General features: G+C 54.9%; 1 protein-coding gene across 1 annotated transcript in view; it reads left to right on the top strand.

The window, feature by feature from the left end:
- The window catches only part of ADAMTS2 (ADAM metallopeptidase with thrombospondin type 1 motif 2), a 235,338-nt gene that overhangs the window by 76,077 nt on the left and 136,382 nt on the right, over nt 1–22,879 (top strand). The window contains exon 3 of the mRNA XM_077746330.1: nt 1,288–1,447. Coding sequence (XP_077602456.1) covers nt 1,288–1,447 — 160 coding nt within the window. The remainder of the gene's footprint in view (nt 1–1,287; nt 1,448–22,879) is intronic.

Below are 22,879 nucleotides of genomic sequence, written 5' to 3'. Positions count from 1 at the left end.
GGTCAAATATCATATGAAGTGTTCTTACCACGAGAAAATGATAATAATAAAGGGGGTGGGAAGATACTTTGAAAGGTGAGGATATGTTTGTGCCCTTGATGGTGGTGGTTTCATGAGTGTATACTTCTTCCCAGACTCATCGAGTTATATATATTAACTGTACACATCTTTTTACATACCAATCATATCTCAGTAAAATGGTTTAAAAAAAAAAACAAAACAACCCAGAACCTTGAGTGGGTCATAAATGTGTGACTGAAAGGAAATATATCTGCAGGTTGACTCAGTGGGGGCCCCCAGTGTAAGACCATCGGTTTGTGAATAATAGATTGAAAATCAAAAGCATGAGAGTTGGGCACGGCACTGATGGCTGGATGGTCAAAGGAAGGGGAGGGCCCTGTGCCTGCAGTTGGGGGATCTGAACCAGGTGCTGAAGGAAGAAGGGCAGTTTAGCAGAAGGCCAAGGTGAGGAGGCGCAGCCTCAAGTGCTATATTGGGAGGATGGGGCTGTCCCAGCCCCTGGTGTGAGGTGTGCGAGCTAGGGGCTGGGAGGGCAGCGGGAGGCTGAGAGCCTTGGATGCCACAGTATGAAGCAGACTTGATCCCGACAGGAACGGGGGTCCAAGGTTCCAGCACGGGGTGCGGGGGTGGGGGCTACAGCCGGTCTTGGGGGAAACAGCAGTCCCGTTGCTGTGGAGTCTGGGCCTGTGGCTGATGTGGGTGTAGGTAGGGGTAGACAGTGGGGGCATGGCGACTGCGGCCGGCCACAGGACTGCACGCTCCGTCTGTGGCGTCCGCCGCCGGGCAGCGTGCTCTGTGGTCAGCCTGTGTTTCACAGGGGAGACTGGAACTCCAGTTTTGAAACCTGAAATACCATTTTGAGTGTTGGGGTCAGAACTTTTGAAAATATGGTTTCGGTCCAACTCATGTCTGCGGCAGGTGTAGTCCCCAGTTTTGGCCCTTGTCTTGGAATTTGGGCTTCGGGGGGGCGGGGGTTGGGACGACTCAGACTCTCCCAGACTCACCACCCTCCAGGGCTCTGGCCTCAGTGACTAGAAGTGGAAGCTCTGGGCAGATGGGACTTCTGGGGTCACCTGTGTGTGCCCTCCCCTCCCCTGCCCCAGCCTGGGGTTCAAGCCTGGCACCTAGCCGGGGTGCTTGGCAAGCTCCCTCTGGTCCTACTGGTCTGGTAAGAGGTTCTTCCCTCTGGAACTCTCCTTGCACTCCCCCTCCTTGGTCTGCCTGCTGTGCTCTGGGAATTTGAAGCATTTCATTTTTGTTCCACAGGCCGGCCTGATCCGTATGGAGGAGGAGGAGTTCTTCATCGAGCCCCTGGAGAAGGGGCTGGCAGCCAAGGAGGCTGAGCAGGGCCGTATGCATGTGGTGTATCGCCGGCCACCCACCCCCAGACCCCCTCCTCTGGGGGGGCCACAGGCCCTGGACACAGGTAAGCCTGCCTGGTGAGCCCTGGTCGTGTACCCCGGGGGACCCAGGCCCCCCTTCTGCAGGCCTGATCCCAGGCTGAGCCTGAGCCTTGCTCTCACTGACCATGTGGCACAGTGGGGGTGCTGGGGTGCTGGGGCGGGGGCTTCTGTTGTGGCTGCATATGGGCCACCACCAGCAAGTGTCAGGGGGCAGGGGAAGCACAGACTAGGCCTGCACCTGGGTCTGGGTCATGTGCCCATATCTGAGCCTGTTTCTCTAAAGAAGGTATCTGCTGGCCCCAGGCAGACCCTCTCTCCCTCTGTGTGGTCCACTTTCCCTGCAATGATGACTGACTGACTGCCCCTTCCAGGCTGCTCCCAGAGAAAGGCCCTGGGTTCTCTTTAGGCCTCGTTTGGACCCTGCTTCCTCTGGGAGACAGCCAGATGCTGGGGGGGGGGGGGGGAGGAAGGGGGGGGGGAGGGCACCACACAGCCCCCAGAGGTGCTCCCAGCAGCCTCCACAGCCTGTACATGGACTCTGATTTTTTTTTTTTTCTTTTTCAACTTAGAACCAAGGTGCCCTCTGGGCCCAGGAGCATGGATGGAGCTTCTGGGTGGGTATGGTGACAGCTGCTGGCTGTAGCCCCTCAGACCCTTCTAGGAGGCTCAAACCTCCTAGAAGGCCCACCTCTGGCCCAAACCTCCCTACCATTCTCAGGATCTTGGGTGCCAGGCTGCAGTGAGGCCAGGTTGGGGTCTGACCATGGTTGTAGCAGGCCTCACAGTCCTCAGGGCCCCAGGGACCAGATGAGGCTGCCTTGCCTGTGCCTGCTTGTTAAGGGCTAGGCTCAGCCCCCAGCCTCTGGTCCTGGACCCCTGGCTGCAGATGGCCAGGGCAGGCGGGCCTTGGGTCTGGCTCATCTGCATGTTTACAGAGAACCCGAAGGCCCTGCTGGGCCAGCCCAGCCATGCTGTGATCTGCCGGGACGCTCCCGTCACTCCAAGCCACCCTGGCTCATTTATTTCAGGTCTCTCTGACTGCCCAGCTTGACAGATAAATTGGGTACAGGCCGGCAGGGCACCGTTCTAATTCCAAGGAGTGGCGACAGATACCTTTGCAAAGGAATTGTTCCTTCAGGAAGCCCAGTGCTCTCTGGAGCCGATCAATACTTTGGGTGGCCCCTTTTTCCCAGGTGATGAATTGCTGTCTGCCAGGCCTTCCTTAGCTTCAGCCTTCCAGCCTCTTTCCTACCTCTGGGCTTCTCCACAGGGGGAGGAGTGGAGAATGACCCCAGAGGGTGAGTGTAGGAGTGAAAATGAGGCAGGCAAAGCACCCCAGACCAGGGATTAGGGACCATGCTGGCTGGCTGCCCTTGGGCAAATGTGGGCCTCTCCCTGTCCAGTGGGATCAGAGAGACCTGTGTCTCAGGGAGCTGTGGGCTCAGGCTTGGTGCTTCTGGGCTCTGCTCAGGCGAGGTGAGGTGGGGCCTGCAAAGAGGGGCTGCCCGGTGCCCTGGGCTCTCCCGGACCTAGTTTCCATGTGGTGCCTGTCTCCTGAATGTGGCAGTCATCTCCCGTGGCCCTGCTTCCCTTTGCTTTGTTTTCCATGCTTCTGTTGGTCTTTTGGTACCTTCTGTTAAATCTGTCCTTCCTTCCCCTCACCTATTGTTGGAACTCAGGATACAGGAAAGGAATTTCAAACTCCAAATAAACTCAGAAACCAGTGGCCTTAGAAGATGCTGAGGAAGGCTGGCCTCAGGGGTTGGAGGCTGAGATTGTGCTGAAAGGTGGTGGGTGTGGTGGAGGTATTCCAGGCTGGGCCTCAGGCCTCAGTCCTCAGTCCTGGGCTGTGGATGTGTAGGCTTCAGGCTGTGAGGCTGTGGGTGGTTGGTCCAGGCCACGGGCCCAGAGTCTGGGGCCAAGTCCCCTCTCAGTGATGTCCGTGCCCAGTGTCAGCATGACCCTGTGTGGGTGACTGGGTCCACAGAGAGTACATTTCTCACCGGATGTGCCTGATTGTTCCCACTCACTCAGGACTGAGGCCCACTCACCGGCTGGAGGGGGTCCAGATGCATGTTATGCTGGGGCTGGACTGAGGGCCTGCGGTGAACTTAGACTGTCCAGCTTTCTATTAGCCTGGGCCTTGTCCAGGCCCATCGTGTGTTTGTGTGTGTGTGTGTGTGTGTGTGTGTGTGTGTGCGCGCGCGCGTGCATGTGTGCGCATGTGCATAGGCCAGGGGACCCTTTCTTCTACTGAATTCTGATGGGGAGTCTGATATATCAGTGTGGCTGTGTCTGAATCAAGCAGGAGGCACTGATTTGAGGCTCCCTCCCCAACCTCTCCCCCGGCCCTGGCCCAGCCAAGCAACTTCTGGAATCAGGTTTGAAGCTTCCATGATGGGCCGTGGATGTGATAGGTCCTCTGGGGAAGGGAAGATACCTGTTCTGGCTCTTCCAGTTGGGGGGTGGGGGTGGGGGCTGCAGCTGGCTGGGGATGGGGTAGGGGGTAGGGGTGCCTGTTGGGGGGGTGTGTGTCCCACACAGCTCTTCCCGGGTACTGAGACACACTGTCCTGTTTTCCCCGAGCACCCAACAGCCTTCCTGGGGTGCCCCCAGGGGTTTACCCAGCCTCAGAGAAGTGTTAACCATGAACAGTCTCCACCACCTGAGGTCAGTTGCTGGGCTGCAGGCTGCCCAGGGAAGACGGATAGAAAGTGAAGGTGTTCATGTGTCTTCCGAGACTCAGGCCAGGGTCTGGCATGTGCTTAGAGCAGCTTCACATGTAATAGTGTAGTCCTTGGGCCCTGGAAGAAGGTATTAGGGTGAACAAAGTCTTGAGGGAGAGGAGGGGGTACATTTTCTCTCCTGGTGGCCCTACATGCATTGCAGGAATGTTTCTGCTCAGCCCTGCTGGACCCAGGAGCCCAGTAAGGGCAGGAGGGCAGAGCTGAGGTCACGGGGCCAGGGTGGCCTTTTGGGGACAGGTGGCGGAGGCATTTCCAGGCCTCCTCTGTGCCAGGCCTCGCTCTGGTGCACCTGGTCTCATTCTCTGTCTCTGCCCTGAGCCGGCCCTGTGCCCGGGACAGTATATTGCTGGGGGGGACTATAGAAATCAGCCTCCTTGGTTTTTGTGTGCATGCACGGGTGTGTGCACGTGTGTTCACGCTTGCGCACATACATGGACAGGGTCCCACTCTGAGTTCCGGGCCTGCGCCCGAGCCCTGCCCTGGCTGCCATCTGTCAACCCTGTCTGGGGCTGTGGACGGGGAGCCAGGGCCAGCGGGTGTGGGAAGAGGAGCCCTGGTCGGGGCCGGAAGCGCTGCCTAGCACTCGAGCCGGCAACCCTGGCACGTCCCTCCCTCCTACTCTCTGGCTACCGTGACACAGTGCCGCCAACTGGGTCGCTTCAAACAGCTGCAGTGCGTCATCTCCTTCCAGTTCTGGAAGGCGGAAGTCCGCCAAGAGTATCATCACTGGGCAGAAGTCAAGTGTCAGCAGGGCCATGCTCCTCCTGGAGGCTGCGGGGCGATCTGTTCCTGGCCTCTTCCAGCTTCTGGTGGCTGCTGGGGTCCCTCGGCATGTGGCCACATCCAGCCTCTGCCTCTTGGTCACATTGCCTCTTCCTCTTCTGTGTGTGTTCAGTCTCCCTCTGCCTCCCTCTGATAGAGTGCCGTGATTGCGTAAGGGCCCATCCACATGATCCAGAAGGATCTCCCCCATCTCAAGGTTTGTCATCTAATCATATCTGTAAAGTCCCTTTTTTGCTACATAAGGTAGCCTTCACAGGTCCCAGGAATCCCTGGGCCACCAGTCAGCTCACAGAGGAAGTGAAGCAGCCCTCCCATGCAGGGCTGTCTATGCAGGGAATGGGGTGCCCGTCCTTGGAGGAGCAGGCACCCCTCGCTCCTTCTCGGGGGACAGTGCTCAGACACATCTCAAGCAAGGCTGTTTCCCTCGGCCTCACCCAGACTGTGGGGCCTGGAGAGGCTGGGCCATTCTGTGGTCAGGCTGGCCCCAAGACCACAAGCATGAAGCTGGCCTTGCTGCTGACAAGAAGGGCCTGGCTGTCTGCAGAAGGCTGAAGATCTCCATAGGATGGGAGATGGGCCATGAGTTGGGCATGTGGTCTCTCCATTGGGCACTTGGTGCCATTAGCAGAGAGCCCTGCCACCCCAAGACACAAGGCCAGCGTGACCCAGCGAACAATGTCAGTGAGGACGGTGGCAGAGGGTAAGAAAAATGGTGACACCCATCCTCGGCCTGACTTTCATTTCCCTCCTTTTGATATAAATGATCGACACAGGGGCGCCTGGGTGGCTCAGTCAGCTAAGCGTCTGACTTCGGCTCAGGTCATGATCTCCCAGTTCATGGCTTTGAGCCCTGCGTCGGGCTCTGTGCTGACAGCTCAGAGTCTGGAGCCTGCTTCAGATTCTGTGTCTCCCTCTCTCTCTGCCCCTCCCCTGCTCGCTCTTTGTCTCTCTCTCAAAAATAAACATGAAATAAACAAACGATTGACACACAGAATGTGTCTCTACTAAAAGGCAAATGGTAGCGTGAATGTGGTGGCACGTGGCATCCAGCCACGGCCTTATCGTGGGCATGGGGCAACCGAGGCCTAGTCCGCAGGGGCAGCCGCTGCTCAGCTACCCTGAGCGTGACCTTGTGGGAGTGTGGGCCTGGGGCAGTGATCTGCTTGGTGTCAGGAAAATTCAAACATCAAAACTTTCATGTGAACTGTCATGATTTAAAAATGTTGCTTCAAATTTCTAAAAAGCACCATATGAGCCAAATAAATCATGGCCCCCATTGCCCACATGTGCGTATGAGATGCAGAGATGGAAGCATCCTCTGTGCTTCTCTGGGGGGTGCTCTTCTAGGCCCCCTGCAGGCCCGGGGTGTGGCCTAAGGATGGACTGGGGGCCCTGTGCACCTGCTAGCTGGGTGGTCTCCCTCCCACAGAGCTGCCTGTGGGCCACTGTGTCCTCCTGCCTGCTTTGCTCTAAGTCTTGGCTGAAGGAAGAGAAGTCAGACAGCTCAGGGACCGTGACCTTGGCTGCTGCCTCCTCGGAAGCAGCCCGTGCCAAGCCTCTGCCCGCTGCTGTCAGGCTGCGGCATCCTCCCTGGCGGGTAGAGGAGGCATGCTGCCCTCGGGAATGCTCTGCCCTCCTGCTGCCAAGGAAAGCCGGCACGAGAGAGCAGACAGGGCGCTGGCACTGTGTGCTCCTCTCCGTGGCTCCTCCACGTGACCAACCTGCAGTCTCCACCCGGTGGCCCACGGTGGTTCCTCTGTTGACCCGCTGCACACCTCCGTCCATCCCATGATAGCGCCCTGAGCCAGGTAAGAGTTTCCCAGGCTTCTGAGGAGAGGGAAGGGGTTGCCTCAGGAGTGAAGCTGGAGGTAGGCGTGCAGGGCCAGGAGCCGGGGGGCAGAGCTGATGCTATGAGCTGTTGGGGGCTACAGCCTGGAATGTTCCAGAGCATGGATGGCATCCTACAGGCGGTGAGCAGCCTCGGTAGGAAAGGGGCCTGAGATAGTTCTGTGTCACAACCAGCCCTCTGTGGTCCAGGTTGGAGGTAGGGAGTCTGGAGTGGGGTCCGATGGGGAGAGTGGAGTCCCATCAGGACGGGCCACGGATGGGAGGTGGGCAAGGCTGTACTCAGTAGCAGGTAGAATATCAGGCCAACCTCGGTGACACAGTGAGTGTGAAGCACAAGTGTGAGACTGAGGCCCGGATGGGGTGTGGAGAGGACCGCTCACTTGCTGGAGGCCAGATCAGGGAGGCTTTCCTCTCCGCAGTCTGTTTCCAGAGACATTACCACAAGCTTGGTGGCTTCAAATGATACAGGTTTATTGTCTCCCAGTTGTGGAGACCGTAAATCCAAAATCGACCTTAAGGGGCTGAAATCAAGGTGTCAGCAAGGTTGGTTCCTTCTGGTGCATCAGTGAGGCAAACCCCCTCCTAGCCTCTCCCAGCTTCTAGTGGCCGCCGGCATCCCTTGGCTGGTGGCCGCATCACTCCGGCCTCTGCTCTCTCGGTCACTGATGCCTCTTCTGTTGTCAGGTCTCCCTGTGTGTCGCCTCTTATGGAGACACTTGTGATTACATTTGACCCACTGGGGTGTTCCTACCCATTTCAGAAGCCTTGCTGTGATTAATTTAAGGATAAGTTGAGTCCCTTTAGCCATATAAGACAGCATTTACAGGGTCTGCAGATTAGGCTGTGGACATCCTGGGGGCCGTGATCCAGCCTCCACGGTGTCTAAGTGTTAAAGCCTGAGGTTCCATCAGAGCGGGGAGAGAGGCCCTCAGCTGGCTTTGCACCCTCAGCCCCAGGCCTGGCTGGTGTCTGGTGGCTTCTCTCTGAGTCCCCAACCCAGGCATCCCTGAGCCCCTCGCTGGAGCCCCGAGGCCGGGCCTGACCCTCTCGGGTGGAGACCTGGGGGCTCTCACAACAGACTTGGCCTCATGCCCCACCCAGCCAGCTCAGACTTGCAGCTGAAAGCCTAGGGGCCTCGGCCCTTGATTTCCAGGGACCCTCATCTTCCCCTCCTCATCCCCCACCCTTCTCCTTCCCCTCCCCCACCCGGGCTGCGCTGCAGCTCAGGGACCAGAGGGAACCCAATGCAGCTGGCGCAGTTCCCGGAGGCATGTTTCAGAGCTGAGCACACCCTTGGCAGAGGCCTCAGGGCGCCCGCTGCTCTGCGGCCAGCCCCCTGGACGGCTGTAGGAGATGCCAGCGCAGTGACGTGGCCTCACGCCCGAGGAGTGGGCGGGGGTGGGTGCTGGGACAGCCGGGGTTACATACTCTCCAAGGCCTGGGGAGAGTTGTCTGGGGTCAGACTTGGGAGAGCACCCCAGAGCTGTCAGAGAGCAGGGGCTGTGCTTTGTGCCCGGGCTCTACACAGGGGTCCCTGGCCGGTGCTGGGTTACACAGCGGAGACTTCCTAGGTGTGGCCCCCGAGTGTTACTGGCACTCCGCCAGGCTGCCGCGGACAGCCCACGTGCTCAGCTGCTTTCCTCAGACAGAAACTGAGCTGTCTCTGTGTCTCAGGCCTGCCCTCCTCCCTCCCTCTCCCCTCTTGAGTTTCTGTGGGATCTTGTTCAAGGTTGGAGCCGGCCAAGTGAGCGTGGCCCAGGAAAGACCTGATCTTTGCCGGAGCAGGAACAGATGATGAAGGTGATGTGGGGATGGTGGCCTGGCCCTGGCCTGAGGGTGGCCCCAACTCAGGTGCGAGGGACGGTTCTCAGAGACAGGCCAGTGTTTCTCAGATGAGCCAGGCAGTTTTGGTGTCGAGATCGAGTGTACCTACCTCATCTGTAAAATGGGCGCGACAGCACAGGGTGTGTGGGACTTAAACAGCCTTGGCACTGCACCTGCTCCATCCTTGCTGTTACCCGTCATTCCAATTCAGGCTGTTTGCGCAGGCTCTGTGGGTCCTTTGCCCTCGCCGCCCTTTCTCCGTGGCTTTCTCTTCCACAGACACAATCAACTGCTGCTCCTTCTTTCCTTCCCTGATATTTGTGTTGCGAATGTCCCCCAAAGAGGTAACCATGCCTGGTTTCCAGATGACATGTGGCTGGGGAGTTGAAGCCGTGTCTGCTCTGGGCACGTCTGGAGTTTAATTAGCAAAAGCAGTGCGTCTGGTTGTCGCTCTGGCCGCGGGCTCCACATGGCCTGCTCTTTGCAGGTTTCTCAGCACAGCAGACTGGGATGCATCTGGAAGAGACGTGATGTCTCCAGGGGCAACTTAACACGTCTGTGCTTTAGACGTGCTGGCCGGCCTGCCTGGGGTGGGAGCAGCTGGGTCTGAGCCTCCCTGGGGACACTGGCGAGCCTCTCTGCACACCTCAGGTGCCCCCAGGGGGCGACTGTGAAGGAGACATGGGCTCCTGTGTGCCGTGTCCACACAACGAGAGGCAGAGGGCAGGGGCCCAGGACACGAACCTCTTGGAGATGCGGAGGGCCCCGATGCCAAGTGAGAGGTGCTGGGTCCCAGCATTTGAGGGATCGGGGTGCAGAGACAGCCCCAGGGGTCCCCGAATGAGACAGGAGGCCCTTCCCCAGAAGAAGAAACTGGGTTTGGGCCCAGCGTCTGAACTCTGTGGATTTGTACCAGCTGGAGGCCCCTGATCCCAGGCCCCGTTTCCTCTCAGAAATCTCCACAGGGCGGCAGACACTTCAGCCAGCTCCATGCCTGAAGTGTTTTCTAGAAAAATTTCCAATTTTCCTTGACCCATTTCTCTTTGAAATTAATACCAAGCAGCGCTGTGCACCTGGCCCTGAAGGAACTCTGAGCTGCGAAAAGGTCACACAATTAGGTGGAAATGCTGGTGTCTGGCTCTCTCCCCCTCTCACGCTCAGGCTCCCTTCTCCCTCCATCTCCCCACATGCACACACACTCACACACGTGTGGACTTGGGGTCAGCTTCTGGGGCTGGATCTGGGGTGTCTCTTCCAGAGCTTCTGACTTGGCCCCATCTGTGTGGCCTCAGTCCTAGGTGTGGGTTCGTCCCCTGATGTGCAGCTGGAGCACCTCTGAGGGGATGTTGGGGTGAGGTGAAGTGAGGTGCACACCTGGGACGAGATCAGGGCTCCGGTGAGAGGTTGCACGGGATTTGGGGCCTGGGCCGGGAGGGGGATGTGGCCTTGAAGTGGGGCCTGCACAGGGAGGTGGATGGCACTGCCCCGGCTGGGGATGGACCAGGCACCTGATGATGCTCTCTGGACACAGGGGGAGTGATAGGAATGACAGTTGTACTCCTGAGATGGGATACTGAGGCTTAGAGGGGCACCTCTGTTCTCTCATTCACTCACTCATTCATTCATTCATTCATTCATTCATTCATTCATTCATTCACTCAAGACGTTCTTACTGTGCACCCACCTTGTGTCTGGGCCTGGATTGGGTGCTGGTGATACATCAGGGGATGAGCCCAAGGAAGTCCCTACTCTTTCAGGGCTCACCAGCCTGCAGGGGACACACAGGGAGCAGAGGGGTAAATCAGCAGAGAAGGGTAGCGTGAGAGAGGGTGGGTAAGAGAGGGGGCTACTCCAGGTGGGAGATGAGGCAAACCTGGCTGGCGGGAGGGCCTGCCCCAGGGAGATTGCTCCAGACAGAGGGCATAGCATGTGCAGAGGTGCTGGGTGCCGGACCAGCTAGGGGGGAGGGCTGGGTCTGTGCAGTTGGGGTGCAAGGTGAGCCTTGTTCTCCCAGCAGCAGGAAGCCTTTGGACGCTCTCAGTGGAGAGAGTGGGGGCAGGGAGGCCTGTGAGGCGTCCTGGGTGGTCCGCCTGGCCAGTGACAGATGGTGGGCAGATGGGTTCAGGGTGTGCCTTGAGGTAGAGCTCTCACGGGACGTGGGTGTGAGGGGAGGGGTCAAAGGCGGCTCCTGGCTCTTCAAAGGCCTGGGGACCCCGGAGGGTGGTGGATGGTGCAGGTCAGGTGGCCCGGCCAAGTGCAGAAGCCAGAATTGGGGCCCTTTCTTCTGACCTCTGAGCCGTACCCCTTCCATTGCTCCTGGCTGCCCTGGTTCAGAGCAAGGGGGTTTCCCGAAATAGATGGCGGTGGCCACAGGCCAGGCCCATTTGGCTCCCAGACTCTGGGGTTCGGGGTAGGGACCCCAGACACATCCCCACAGGTGAGCAGGTTCTGGGTTGCCCTTGTAGCTTTTGTTGCTCCTGGAGGCAGAGCCTCTGCTCTGTGGGACAGGGTTGCCGGGCACCGTGTTCGGTCCAGGGTCCCCGCGGATGTCCACGTGTCCTTGCCTCTCTGACAGGCCACGTATTTCTTTCCCACTTCGGGGAGGGGCCCTGGACCTGCTAGGGTCAATGGGGGCTTGTGGGAGTGCATGGGGCCGGCCGTCCACCCAGCTGCTGTGTGAGGCGGTGGTAACGCTCCTGCCCTTAGTGCGACCTCTCTTGGTATTTGGGTTTGGGGAACCCCTGGCAGGGGGACCCAGATTCCTCTCCTGTTGCTGACCCTGCTGGCCACAGACCGAGCCAGCCCGACGCTCCGGAGCCCTGGCTCTGAGCAGCTGTCAGGAAGTCCTTGTGGAGTGACTACAGTCATCATGGAGTCCAAGTGCACGTGGGGCAGGCCCGACTGGCTTCCCGCCGCAGCTCCCCTGTCTCCAAACCCTCACCAGCACCGGGGCTCTGCTGCCCCATGTTTTGCTGATCTGGCAGGGGAAGCAATGCTGCTCTTTGCTTTCATTTGTGCTCCTCTGATGGCCAGCGAGGATGAATGATCTCTCCGGGTGTGATTACTTCGTGTGTCTCCGCTTCCTGTTTAAGTCCTTTGCGCATTCATCTCCTGGGGTCTTACATGTCAGGATAAGCCCTTTATCTGCTTATCGACTTTCTGCCACGTTTGATACAAGCCTTTCCCCCCAGGCTCTGGTTCCCCTTTCCTTTCCGGTTTTATTTGTTTTCATTGCATAAAAGCCAGTCTTTCCAGAGCCCAGTCTGTGAGTGATTCTTCTCCTGTCCCTGTCCTGTGTTGGTGGCTCAGGGACATGTGTTTATCGGAGGCCTGTGGGTTGACAGGCTCACTCGTGCAGGCATTCACTAGGGCACTGCAGGCACATCATCTCATGGACTCGTGCAATGACCATGGGCTTGGTTGTGCCCATTTTACAGATGAGGGAACTGAGACACAGATGGTCACACAGCTGATAAGTTGTGAGAGCCACAATTGAAGACAGGCTGTCAGCCCCAACGTGTGGCAGGGAGGAGCAGACTAGGACCCAGGGCTGCCTGGCTTCCTGTGCAGCATCTCCTCTCCACCCCAAGAGCCTCCCACCTGAAGAATGTCTGTCTTTGGGACCTGTGGGGTCTTCCAAGCATGCAGAACCGAGGCCCAGTGAGGGCGTGAAGTACCTCAGGTCACCTAGCACATTAGCTGTGGGGAGAATCTTCTGTTTGCTGCCAAATTCCTGGCATCGAGTAGAGTGTCTGGCACACAGTTGGCACCTGAATATCCATGAAAAGAAAATGAATGTGGCTGCCCTTGAGGCCTGACCACACGGGCCTCATTCTTGGGGAAGCAGGTGGTCCTGGAAGGTATTTGAGGGCTTGCTGCTGAAGCCCACTTTTATTACTGCAACTTAGACTCCCTGACTGAGGATTCTTGGGTTTTTGCCAGTGGAATGTGGTCAAGGGTGCCCTGGGATTTCAAGTGGCCCCGGGCCTTTGCTGCTGCACTGGGGAGACTAGCTGGGGACAGCAGTGCTCTTTGGCCAGGGTTAGCAGTGCCCCCAGAGTGCTCTGACTTGCCTTCACTGTGCCATTGTCTTTGAATATGAAGTATTCAGTGGAAACCATATCCTTTGTTGGCTTCCTCATTCAATCCATTCACCAGATCTTTACAGATGGCCCACCCAGGGCCCTGCACCGGGCCAGGCTCTGGGACTCTGGAAGCCAGACCCACGTAGCCTCCACACATCCCCGCCCCCTACCCTCATACAGCTTGTGGTGACCCGGGAGGTCCCCAAAGGCCTGCACAGTTAGAAATGATGGGAAATGCCATAAACTGACCACAGTGACTGGGGGGTGGAGCCACATATGAAGTATGGGTTATAGTTCACTGGGAGAGGATAGGGATGGAGGCGGCAGGGGTGAGTGCCCTGAGGGGAGTGCACTTGGTCTTGTGGGGGTGCAGCCGGAGGGGCCTAAGGGCCAATGGGGGTGGGTCCCGTGGCTCAGTCTCAGAGGGAGTGGTGGTGCCCTGGTGTAAGTGGAGAAACAGTGTGGTCTGGTTCCGTGGGGGAGGGTGAGAGAGGAACAGGCAGGGAGCCCTGAGGAGGCCACTGCTGTGGCCCAGGGGAGAGACTGGGGTCTGGCCCCCAGTGGCCAGGGATAGGAGAGGATGCAACATGGAGCCATAGAGCTGCAGGAACGTTGGGGTTCTTCACAGTGGCCAGAGGGGAGAGCTGCCCACCAGGAAGTACTACATTCCCGCCCCCCCGCCTCCCCCTCCACCAAGGTCAGGGAGGAGCCTGATCGGTAGGCAGGCCCCTCCCATACTCCCTGCCCCGACCTTGGCCTGCAGACCCAGCAAGGCAGCACTTGCCAGAAGACCCTCTTTGCTGGGACCCAGGCCTGGGAGGTATCTGTGTGTCTGGGCCTTTTTTTTTTTTTTTTTTTNTTTTTTTTTTTTTTTTAAGCTTCTCTCCAGAGCTCTCTGGACTCAATGTTTGGGGTGGTTTAAAACACCATCTGCAAATTCCTCACTGGAAATTTCTTTGGTGATTTCAGGGTCTCCGGGGAATGCCACAGGGCTAGTGTTCACCCTCTATCCTCAGTGCTTTGACGGTTCACAGGATGGGGCCGGCACTGGCCAGGTGTGGGAGGACACGTGCACTTGGCGGGTGACGGAGTCAGGGAACAAAGAGCTAGGGCACTGGGCCAGTGTGGGTGGGCCAAGGACCAAGGGCCATTCTGAGATCCCCAGACCACAGGCATGAGTCCTCAATGGGACTCAGAAGTTCAAGTTGAGCCAAGTTCAGTTAAGGTTGTTTGGGTTGGGGGGCTCAGAGGGACTCAGGTTATAGACAAAGGGAGTGATGGTCTGCTAGGCCCCTCCCCCCCACTCAGAGCCACAGGCTGGAGCGTGTGCATCAGGTGTGGGAATCTGTGGCCAGTGCAGAGGGTCAGGAGGGGCCGACCCCTAGAGGGGTCAGAGCCCCATAGGACGGAAGCTCGTGTCCCTGTGACCTTGCCTAGAGCCTCAGGTGTCCTCAACGAGGGGCGCAGCTCTGCAGGGTAGGGCTGGATGGGCAGCATAGGTGGGGGAGGGCTGACGTGAGGGCACAGACCAACTTGGGGTCAGAGGCAGGAGGCCTTCTGATTTCTCAGGAGAAGCCGGGAATTGTGATTTTCTGTAAAACCTCTTCTTTTTCAAATGTTGGCAGCTGATTCAAAAATTTCAGAAGCTGCATAGGGGTCAAGCAGGTCCCTGGAGGCAGTGGGTGCAAGAGAGTCACGGGGTGGCTTCTGTGCCCGGAGCCCAAGCCCACAGCATTCCCGCGGCAACCAGGACCGAGCTCTCAGTGCAGCCAGTGCTGCCTCAGAGTTGAAATGCACTTCAGAGGAATTTTTATTTTCATTTTGGGAACGTCACAAGGGACTGTTCCAGAGGCTCTGTCTCTGTGAGGAGAGATCTGCGGTCACTGTGTTTTTCTTGGAGGCCTTTGGGGGAGCCCATCTGCAGAGCATTAGTGGGAGGGGGTGTGGTACCGGGAGGCTCCATCTAGGCCTCCAGACGGAACCTGGGCGGGGTGGCTGTTTGGTTAGGATCAGCCCCCAAGCCCCTGAAAACGGCCCCCTTCCCCACCAAGCCCCAGGGCAGCCTCAACCCACTGATCAGGCTGGACGGGGCTGGGTGGACAGACCTCGTGGTCGTCACATCTGGCACTGCATCCCAGGGGCTTGGGGTTCTGCTTCCCTGGCATGCATGTCCATTTCCAAGGCCTCTGCAGCTTGGGGGCAAATTGTCAATTGTAGGTGCAAGAGGCTTGTGGTCAGCTGACCGCGTTGCGTTCCTTTGTTTTAGGTGATATCCCAGGGGCTGCGTATATCCTTGACTTTCTTCACCAGGAGGACAAAACGGGACCTTAGACGAGGAGGGGCTCGGGGTCTTCGTGCCCAGAAGAGGCCAGTGCTATAGGACCCTCAGTTTAGGTCCTTGGTGGTGAAGGTCTGACCTCTTTCTTGGTGCCTCAGTGCTTCTTAGTGCCTCTTGCCTGGCACGTGTGGGCGCTCCCCAAGGGCTGTGGCTGCCCAGGGAGTTGAGGGAGCCAGGGCACTCAGCACGGTCCTGGCCTGCTGGCCTCTACTCTGGCCCAGCCTCAGTTTCCTTTTTTGTAAAACTGGCGGTATTGGACTAGAGCCAGGCCTCATCCAGAGGCTCCCAGGAGCAGTATCCCCCCCTCCCCCCACCCCATTGCATTTCACTCACATGTTGTCTTCCAAAACTGTGAGTATATGCTTGAAAGTCAAGAGGTTTCACATTAAAATCTCAACTTTCATTTTCTCAGAAAGATCCGAAGGCTTGGAAACCCTGGGCCTGTTCCTGGAGACAGTATTCAGTGGGAGGCGTCATGCCTCTTCTGGGTGGGGCACACAGTCCCCTCTTCCCCACCGGCTCCCAGCTGGCCCAGCTGCTCATTCTGGCCCTGCCTGCCCTGGCTGGCAATAGAGTGAGGCTCTGGGGCAAAGATGACTTCTGGTGGGTAGTTAGACATACCCAAACTCTTCCTGTTTCTCTCTCTCTTTCTCTGTTTCTCTTTCTCTCTCTCACGCACACACACATATACACAAACATGCATGTGTGCACACAACACACATACATGCACATGTGCGCACATGTGCACAGAGCAGACATATCTATGTCTTCGTGGAATGAAACGTGGAGTATCCTGGACAATGTCCTGCTGCCCCGGGTCTTGGGCTCATAGAGCTCCACGGATCACCCTGACACTGTGGCCCTTCTCAGTGGGTTCCAGGATCCTTGCCCTTGGGTACCCATGGTCTAAGAGAAGGGTCACAAGGCCAGACATCCTGCGACCTGTGGGCTTGCTGTGCTCTGGGCCAAGGTGGCCTCTGGGCCTTCTGCCCAGGTGACAGGCACCTATACTCCCACCTGAAGAGGGTCACCTGCTGCCTCTTGAAAGGCAGTGGGGTGGGCTCCAGTTTTACCATCTTAGGGGATGGTCCTGCCTCGGGGCTTTGCTGACCTCCTTCTGAGCCAGGCCCTGACTGGATCTCAAAAGAGGGAACAGAAGTGGGGGAATCCTGAAGCTGAGCGGTGGAAGGGTCTGACTTCACCAGTGGAGGGACACAGGGAAGGCGGGGGATAAGACTGATCTAAATCCAGTCTGCTTTCAGTGCAGAGGGCACACATCAGCCACCTCAGCCCTGTCCCCTCTCGCCAGCCTCAGAACCACACCCCAGACTCCCCCCTGGAGGAACAGGTGGCTATGGTCTTGGTCAGACACCCCCAGGCCCCAAATCCAGGCCCCAATTCTGAGCCATTGAGCAGACCCCTGCTCTCTCCTCAGTTCTTGTGGTGGCCTGCCTGGTCTCCCTGAGTTAAGTTACTGTGGATTCTAAATTCAGGGAGGGGGGTCTGCGGGCTGGCAGAGACTGGGTGTACACCAGCTCAATTCAAGTTTGAGTCTCCCTCTCTCCCTGACGGGCTCTTCTCTTGCCCTACTTCCGTGCTGGTTCCTGAAGGAAGGCGTCCTGGACTGTTATCTTTAGCTCCCCCTCACCCTCTAGAGCTGATCTGAGGGCAAGCCTGACTAATTCTACCCTAGAAGAGGTACTGCTACCACCCCCATCCCTGACTTAGTTGCCTGACTCAGTTACTGTAGATGCAAGGATTCACTTTCCAATGTCAGAATCCATTCATTCACTCATCCATCCATTCATTTATTCATCATTCATCCATTCACTCATCCATTCGTTCATTGATCTACCCATCTATCCATTTGTCCGTTGTTCATGCACGCATCCATCCATTTCACTGATCCATTTATTCATTTATCTCCCCATCCATCCATCTCTCTATCCCTCCCTCCCTCCATCCCTCCATCTGTCCATCCATCCAACAAGTGTTGTGAGTGCCCTGTTGCCAGTCCCGTGCTGGGAGCTGAGCATGTAGTTTGGACTCTGCCCCTGAGGAGCCCCTGTTGTGGGGAGAGGCAGACGGAATGAACCATGACAAGTGCTGCTAATAGGCTGGACAAGCCTGGGACGTGGGCAGCTGATGTTGCCCTGGTCGGGTGAGCTCCAGGGAGCTCGTCAGAGTAGGACTGCTCTGGCCTGGCCTCAAGGCCCGGTAGCGGCTCTGGGACTCCAGGGAGGACGGCAGGTACCTGGAAAAATCCCGGCTCCTCCTCCGCCTCTCTGTGCCTGTTTTCCTCAACAGAAAAGCAGAGATGAGGGGCTCCCACCTAGTAGGGTTCTGGGGTAGGATTAGAGCCCATCAAACCTGTGAAGAGCCCCACATGGGCCTGGCATGTGCTAAATAAGGACATGTTGTCCTGAGCGGGTGGGGCAGTCCCATCCTTGGTCTCCCCGTGACCTCTCCCATCCCAGCACCTTGTCTGCTGTTCCTCCCAGGGGCCACGGCCTCCAGGCATTGCAGCTGTCTTACCCTCTCCTCACCGCTGCTGGGCCCACGTGATGTGGAAAAGCAAGGCTTCCTTAGAGAATTCTCGAGGCTTGTGCACCGGTCTGCCTCCGCTCCTTCCCAGGGGCTGCTGCTCACGCCACATTTCTTTAGCAGAGGTTTGCCGGGCTGCTGTCCTGTGCCCATCGCAGTGAAAGACCGGCCAGCCTGCCCTCCCACCTCGCCAGGTCAGGCATGGGAAGCAGACACAGCATGGGGCAATGGGTCTTGAAGCAGAGGGGGCAGTGAGGTCTTGAGGGTGGTTGATCCTGCCTGCTGCACCAGGACAGGCATCCTGGAGGAGGTGGTCCTGAAAGACAGGGCTGCAGAGCCTCTCATTAGAGCCTGGTCTGTGCGCCCAGGGCCTTCCAAGCTGCGCGGAAGAGGAGAACCGCCAGCCACAGGCTTTGTGGGACGCCATGTAGTGGCACCAAACAAATTGAGATACTATTTAAGAGGATTTGTACACGTGTGTGGATTGTCAGCTTTCCCTGAGAAATCAAGACCCTCGACAGTATGCAGCCTGCACTGCTGTCCCTCATGGCCCCAGCGGGTGGAGGGACATGGTCTTCTCTCTCAGCCTCCACCATCTCCTTGTCTCCTCAGCTTGAATATTGGGGCTTGGGATCCTTCCTCATTGTGCCCTGTGGTCTTTCTTTAAACTAAAATATATTTCTCTCTGTTCTTGGCATTATCACAAGTTGATAGAGGACAGCCAGGCAGAGTCTGTCAGGGGGAGAATATGCACAGCCTGGTGGCTTAGAGAGAGTTCTTAATTTGAAGCCCCCCACTGGCTTCACTCATTTCTGTCATTTCTGGGTTCCTATAAGTGTGAGTTACTGTCCCTGGACTTTTGTTATTTTTTTGATGGATAAATCATATAACATAAGATTCACCATTTTAACCTTTTTTAAAAAAATGTTTATTTTTGAGGGGCACCTGGGTGCCTCAGTTGGGTAAGCATCTGTTAAGCATCTGACTTCGGCTCAGGTCATGAACTCATGGTTTGTGGGTTTGAGCCCCGCGTCAGGCTCTGTGTTGACAGCTCGGAGCCCAGAGCCTACGTGAAATGCTGCATACCTCTCTCTCTCTCTCTCTCTCCCTCTCTGCCCCTCTCTTGCTTTTTGTTCTCTCTCTCTCTCAAAAATAAATAAACATTAAGAAAATAGAAATGTTTGTATTTTAGAGAGAGCATGTGCAAGTGGGGGAGGGGCAGAGAGAGGGGATCAGAGGATCTGAAGTGGGCTCTGTGCTGACAACGAGCCTGATGTGGGGCTTGAACTCATGAACCATGAGATCGTGACCTGAGCCAAAGTCTGATGCTCAACCAAGTGAGCCACCCGTGTGCCCCCATTTATCCTTTTTAAAACGTATAACCCAGTGGCTTCTAGAATATTTACAGTGCTGTAAAACCATCAGCACCATTTAGTTTCAGAACATTTTCATCCCCCCAGAACAGAAGCCCTGAATGTACCCACTATATCGGTCACTGCCCTTTCACCCTCCCCTCAGCCCCTGGCAAACACGAATCCACTTCCTCTCTCTGTGGATCTGCCTATTTTGGACACTTCATATAAATGGAGTCACACCATCTGTGGCCTTCTGGGTCTGGCTTTACCCCCTGGTCTTTTAAAGTAAGTTGCCATGTGGGGCGCCTGGGTGGCTCAGTTGGTTAAGCGTCTCACTTCGGCTCAGGTCATGATCTCACAGTTTGTGGGCTCGAGCCCCACATCAAGCTCTGTGCTGACAGCTTGGAGCCTGGAGCCTGCTTCAGATTCCGTGTCTCCTTCTCTCTCTGCCCCTCCCCTGCTCATGCTTTGTCTCTCTCTGTCTCTCAATAATAAATAAATATTAAAAAATATTTTTAGTAAAATAAGATAAAATAAGTTGTCTTGGGATGTCTGGGTGGCTCAGTTGGTTAAGCATCCGACTTTGGCTCAGGTCATGATCTCACAGTTTGTGAGTTTGAGCCCCACATGGGGCTCTCTGCTGTCAGCATGAAGCCCACTTTGGATCCACTGTCCCTCTCTCTATCTGCCCCCCATCCCCCGCTTGTGTTTGTACGCTCTCTCTCTCTCTCTCTCTCTCTCTCTCTCTCAAACTAAATAAACTTAAAAATAAAATAACATATGCTGTCTTGCTGGCTCACAGGCCCACGGCTCACGCATGTGGCCATGTCGGCTGGTTCTCTCCTTCCATGTTGCTGGCCTGAGCCCTCACTGGGTCTCTGAGGCTCTTCCCTTTCCCCAACTCTGCAGGGCCACATTGCATGTTCTAGAGCCAGTGTGCTGCACACCTGTGCCATTGACCACTCTTCAGACTCCTGAGCAGGGGCAGTAGCCCAGACTCCTGGCTCCTTCCAACTTGTCTATGACCGTGGCCACTTCTCCAATGGTTCGGGCTCCTCCCCCCCCCGGCCCCCCCAGAAACAGGAAAGGAGCTTTATTCATTCTTCAGAAAACATTTAGATTAAAGTCCTGTCGTGTATGCTTTCTAGGCCAGCCACCCAGAAGGACTTTAGGGAGGGGGTGCAGTCCCAGTGTATGTGGCAGCAGAATGTGCCTGGGGACACAGATATAAAATACAATTGCTACCGCCAGATGGTACCTGTTACCACTACTACAAGTCTGCAAAGTTACACCCAGTACAGAAGAAAGGCCCTCTGGGGTTGGCTGAGTTCAGGGGCAGCTGTGTCTCATAAGCCTACTCCAATCACCAGGGAAAGAGAGGGGCCTGGGATCATGTCATGACAGTGGCTGCATCTCACATGCCTAGAAGAGGCAGCAGTGTGCATTTGTGAAGCCCAGGGACATAACACAACAGGGAGCAGTGGCGACTATGCTAAATAAAAATCTAGCACACAAAAATAGAACTACCCTATGATCCAGTAATCACGCTACAAAATACAGAATACAAAAATGCAAAATACAAAAACACTAATTCAGAGGGATTCCGTGTACCTGTGTTTATCACAGCATTATTTACAGTATCCAAGATACGGAAGCAACTCATGTGTCCATTTACTGATGAATGGATAAAGAAGAGGTGGTATACGTATATGTATATGTATATGTATATGTATATGTATATGTATATGTGTATATATACACACATACACGATGGAATATTATTTAACAACAAAAATGAAATCTCGACATCTGCAATGACATGGATGGAGCTAGAGAGTATTATACTAAACAAAATAAATCAGTCAGAGAAAGACAAATACTGTATGATTTCACTCCCATGTGGAAATTAGGAAACAGAACAAGCGATCAAAAGAAACAAAAGAGAGACAAACCAAGAAGCAGACTCTTAATTTTAGAGAACAGATCGATGGTTACCAGAGGGGGTGTCGGTGGGCAGATGGGTGAGATAGATGATCGGGAGGAAGGAGTGCACTTGTCATGATGCAAAAACATAAATAAAATAATAAAACATGCATAGAGCTGGCAAGAACACTCCAGCCCAAGCCTCCACCAAAGGGTAGCAGCCTCCATGCTCCTGGAGGAGCTCAGTGGAGTTGACACTGAAGTGGTATTCGAGATTCACTCCAACACGGCATGCTGTCAGGGGTGCTGGTCAACTCTGGGGAAGCTCTAAACTGGAGAACGTTGGAATCTGAGAAATAACAATGCAAACCTTCACCTCAACCCCCTCCCCAAAGACAGAAAATAACAGAATAAAACATGAGAACTGCCACCCCCCCAGCCGCAAAGACTAAGCTGGTGCTGATATTCAGATTTGGAACTGGGGAGGAGGCATGCGTGTCTGTGTGCTCACGGGTATGCACATGTCCGCAGGCTACAGCTGGAGCCAGGCGGGCTGGCACAGCCATCAGAGAAGAAGAGTTCAAGAAAAGGGATGCCAGTTTTTAAAAAGTTTTAAATTAAATTATTTTGAGAGAAAGAGAGAGAGAGGGAATCCCAAACAGGTTTCGTGCTGTTAGCGCAGAGCCCGATGCGGGGCTCGAACCCATGAACCATGAGATCATGACCTGAGCTGAAATCAAGAGTTGGATACTCAACCAACTGAGCCACCCAGGTCCCCCAAGGGATGCCATTTTTATGAGTTAAAAAGGAGAGCATGGAAACCAAAAGTGAAAAAAAAGTGCACAAGAGAGATTGAAATAATAGAGTAAGATAGGAGAATCAAGTCCAAATTTATATCAGTAATCAGAGCAAATGTGAATGGATTGAACTTAACAGTTCAAAGACAGATGTTGTCATAGTAGATAAGCGAAACCAAACCCAAATGAGAAAGCCAGCCATGTTCCATCACCAGAAGTACAACTAAAGCATAACTATAAGAAAAGGTTGATGGGAGGAGAATGGAAACATGAAATATCAAGCAGCCAAAGGCAAGCCGTCACTGGTACATCAATTTCAGACCCAGCGGACTCAGGTGTTATCAGGTCACCATCTAATGAGGTTGGGTTCACTTCCTCAGGATGACAGAGCGCTTCCAAAGGTTTATTCATATGCTCAATATAGCAGCCTCCATGTATTTGATGTAAACTTTGTGAGAAATAGGGAAATTGACAAATCCATCATCATTTTGTGAGATTCCCTCCATTTTTTCCAATTAGTGTTGGATCAAGTAGACAGAAATATCAGCAAAGACAAAGAAGTTTCTGAGTAACACAACTAATGAGCTTGATTGAAAGGATGTAGATAAATTCTGCGTCTGACCAGTCGAAGTACCTCATTCTTCTCGAGCACATATGCAACACTTAGAAATATTGATCATTAAGTGCAAGTCTCACAAAAATTAAAAGAATGATTGTGATGTAGGTCCTATTCCCTCATGGTCATGCCTTTCTGCTAGAAATTAAAAACCTCCACAGTGACCCCCCCGCCCATTATTTGGAAATTTAAAAAAAATAACAAAACTTTGAAGCAATTTGTTGATCTGATAAGGAATAATAATGGAACTTTAAAAATACTTAAAGCTAAATGATAATAAAAGACTCAACATCAAAACTTGGATGGGAATTTATATTAAAAAAGAAAAAGGCTGCCCATTAAAGAAATAAATCTCCAGTTTCAGAAGATAGGGGAAAAAAGCAAATTTACCCAAAGGAAAGTAGAAGGGGAAAAAAATAATACAAAATAAGGTCGGAAATCAATGGAGCAGGAAACCTCTCCATTCTGACTGTTGCTCTTATGAGGATGCCGGCTCAGTGTTGCCAGATCTTTTGGTGTTTTGAAAGGAGTCAAAAATTTGTAATTTCTCAAGAAATTTCTGTGTTAAGAAAATATGCTGTGGGCTATATGAAAC

This window comes from Crocuta crocuta, unplaced genomic scaffold, assembly GCF_008692635.1.
Source record: "Crocuta crocuta isolate KB4526 unplaced genomic scaffold, BGI_CrCroc_1.0 scaffold218, whole genome shotgun sequence".
NCBI classification, from domain to species: domain Eukaryota; kingdom Metazoa; phylum Chordata; class Mammalia; order Carnivora; family Hyaenidae; genus Crocuta; species Crocuta crocuta.
This window is presented reverse-complemented; position numbering and strand designations above follow the sequence as displayed.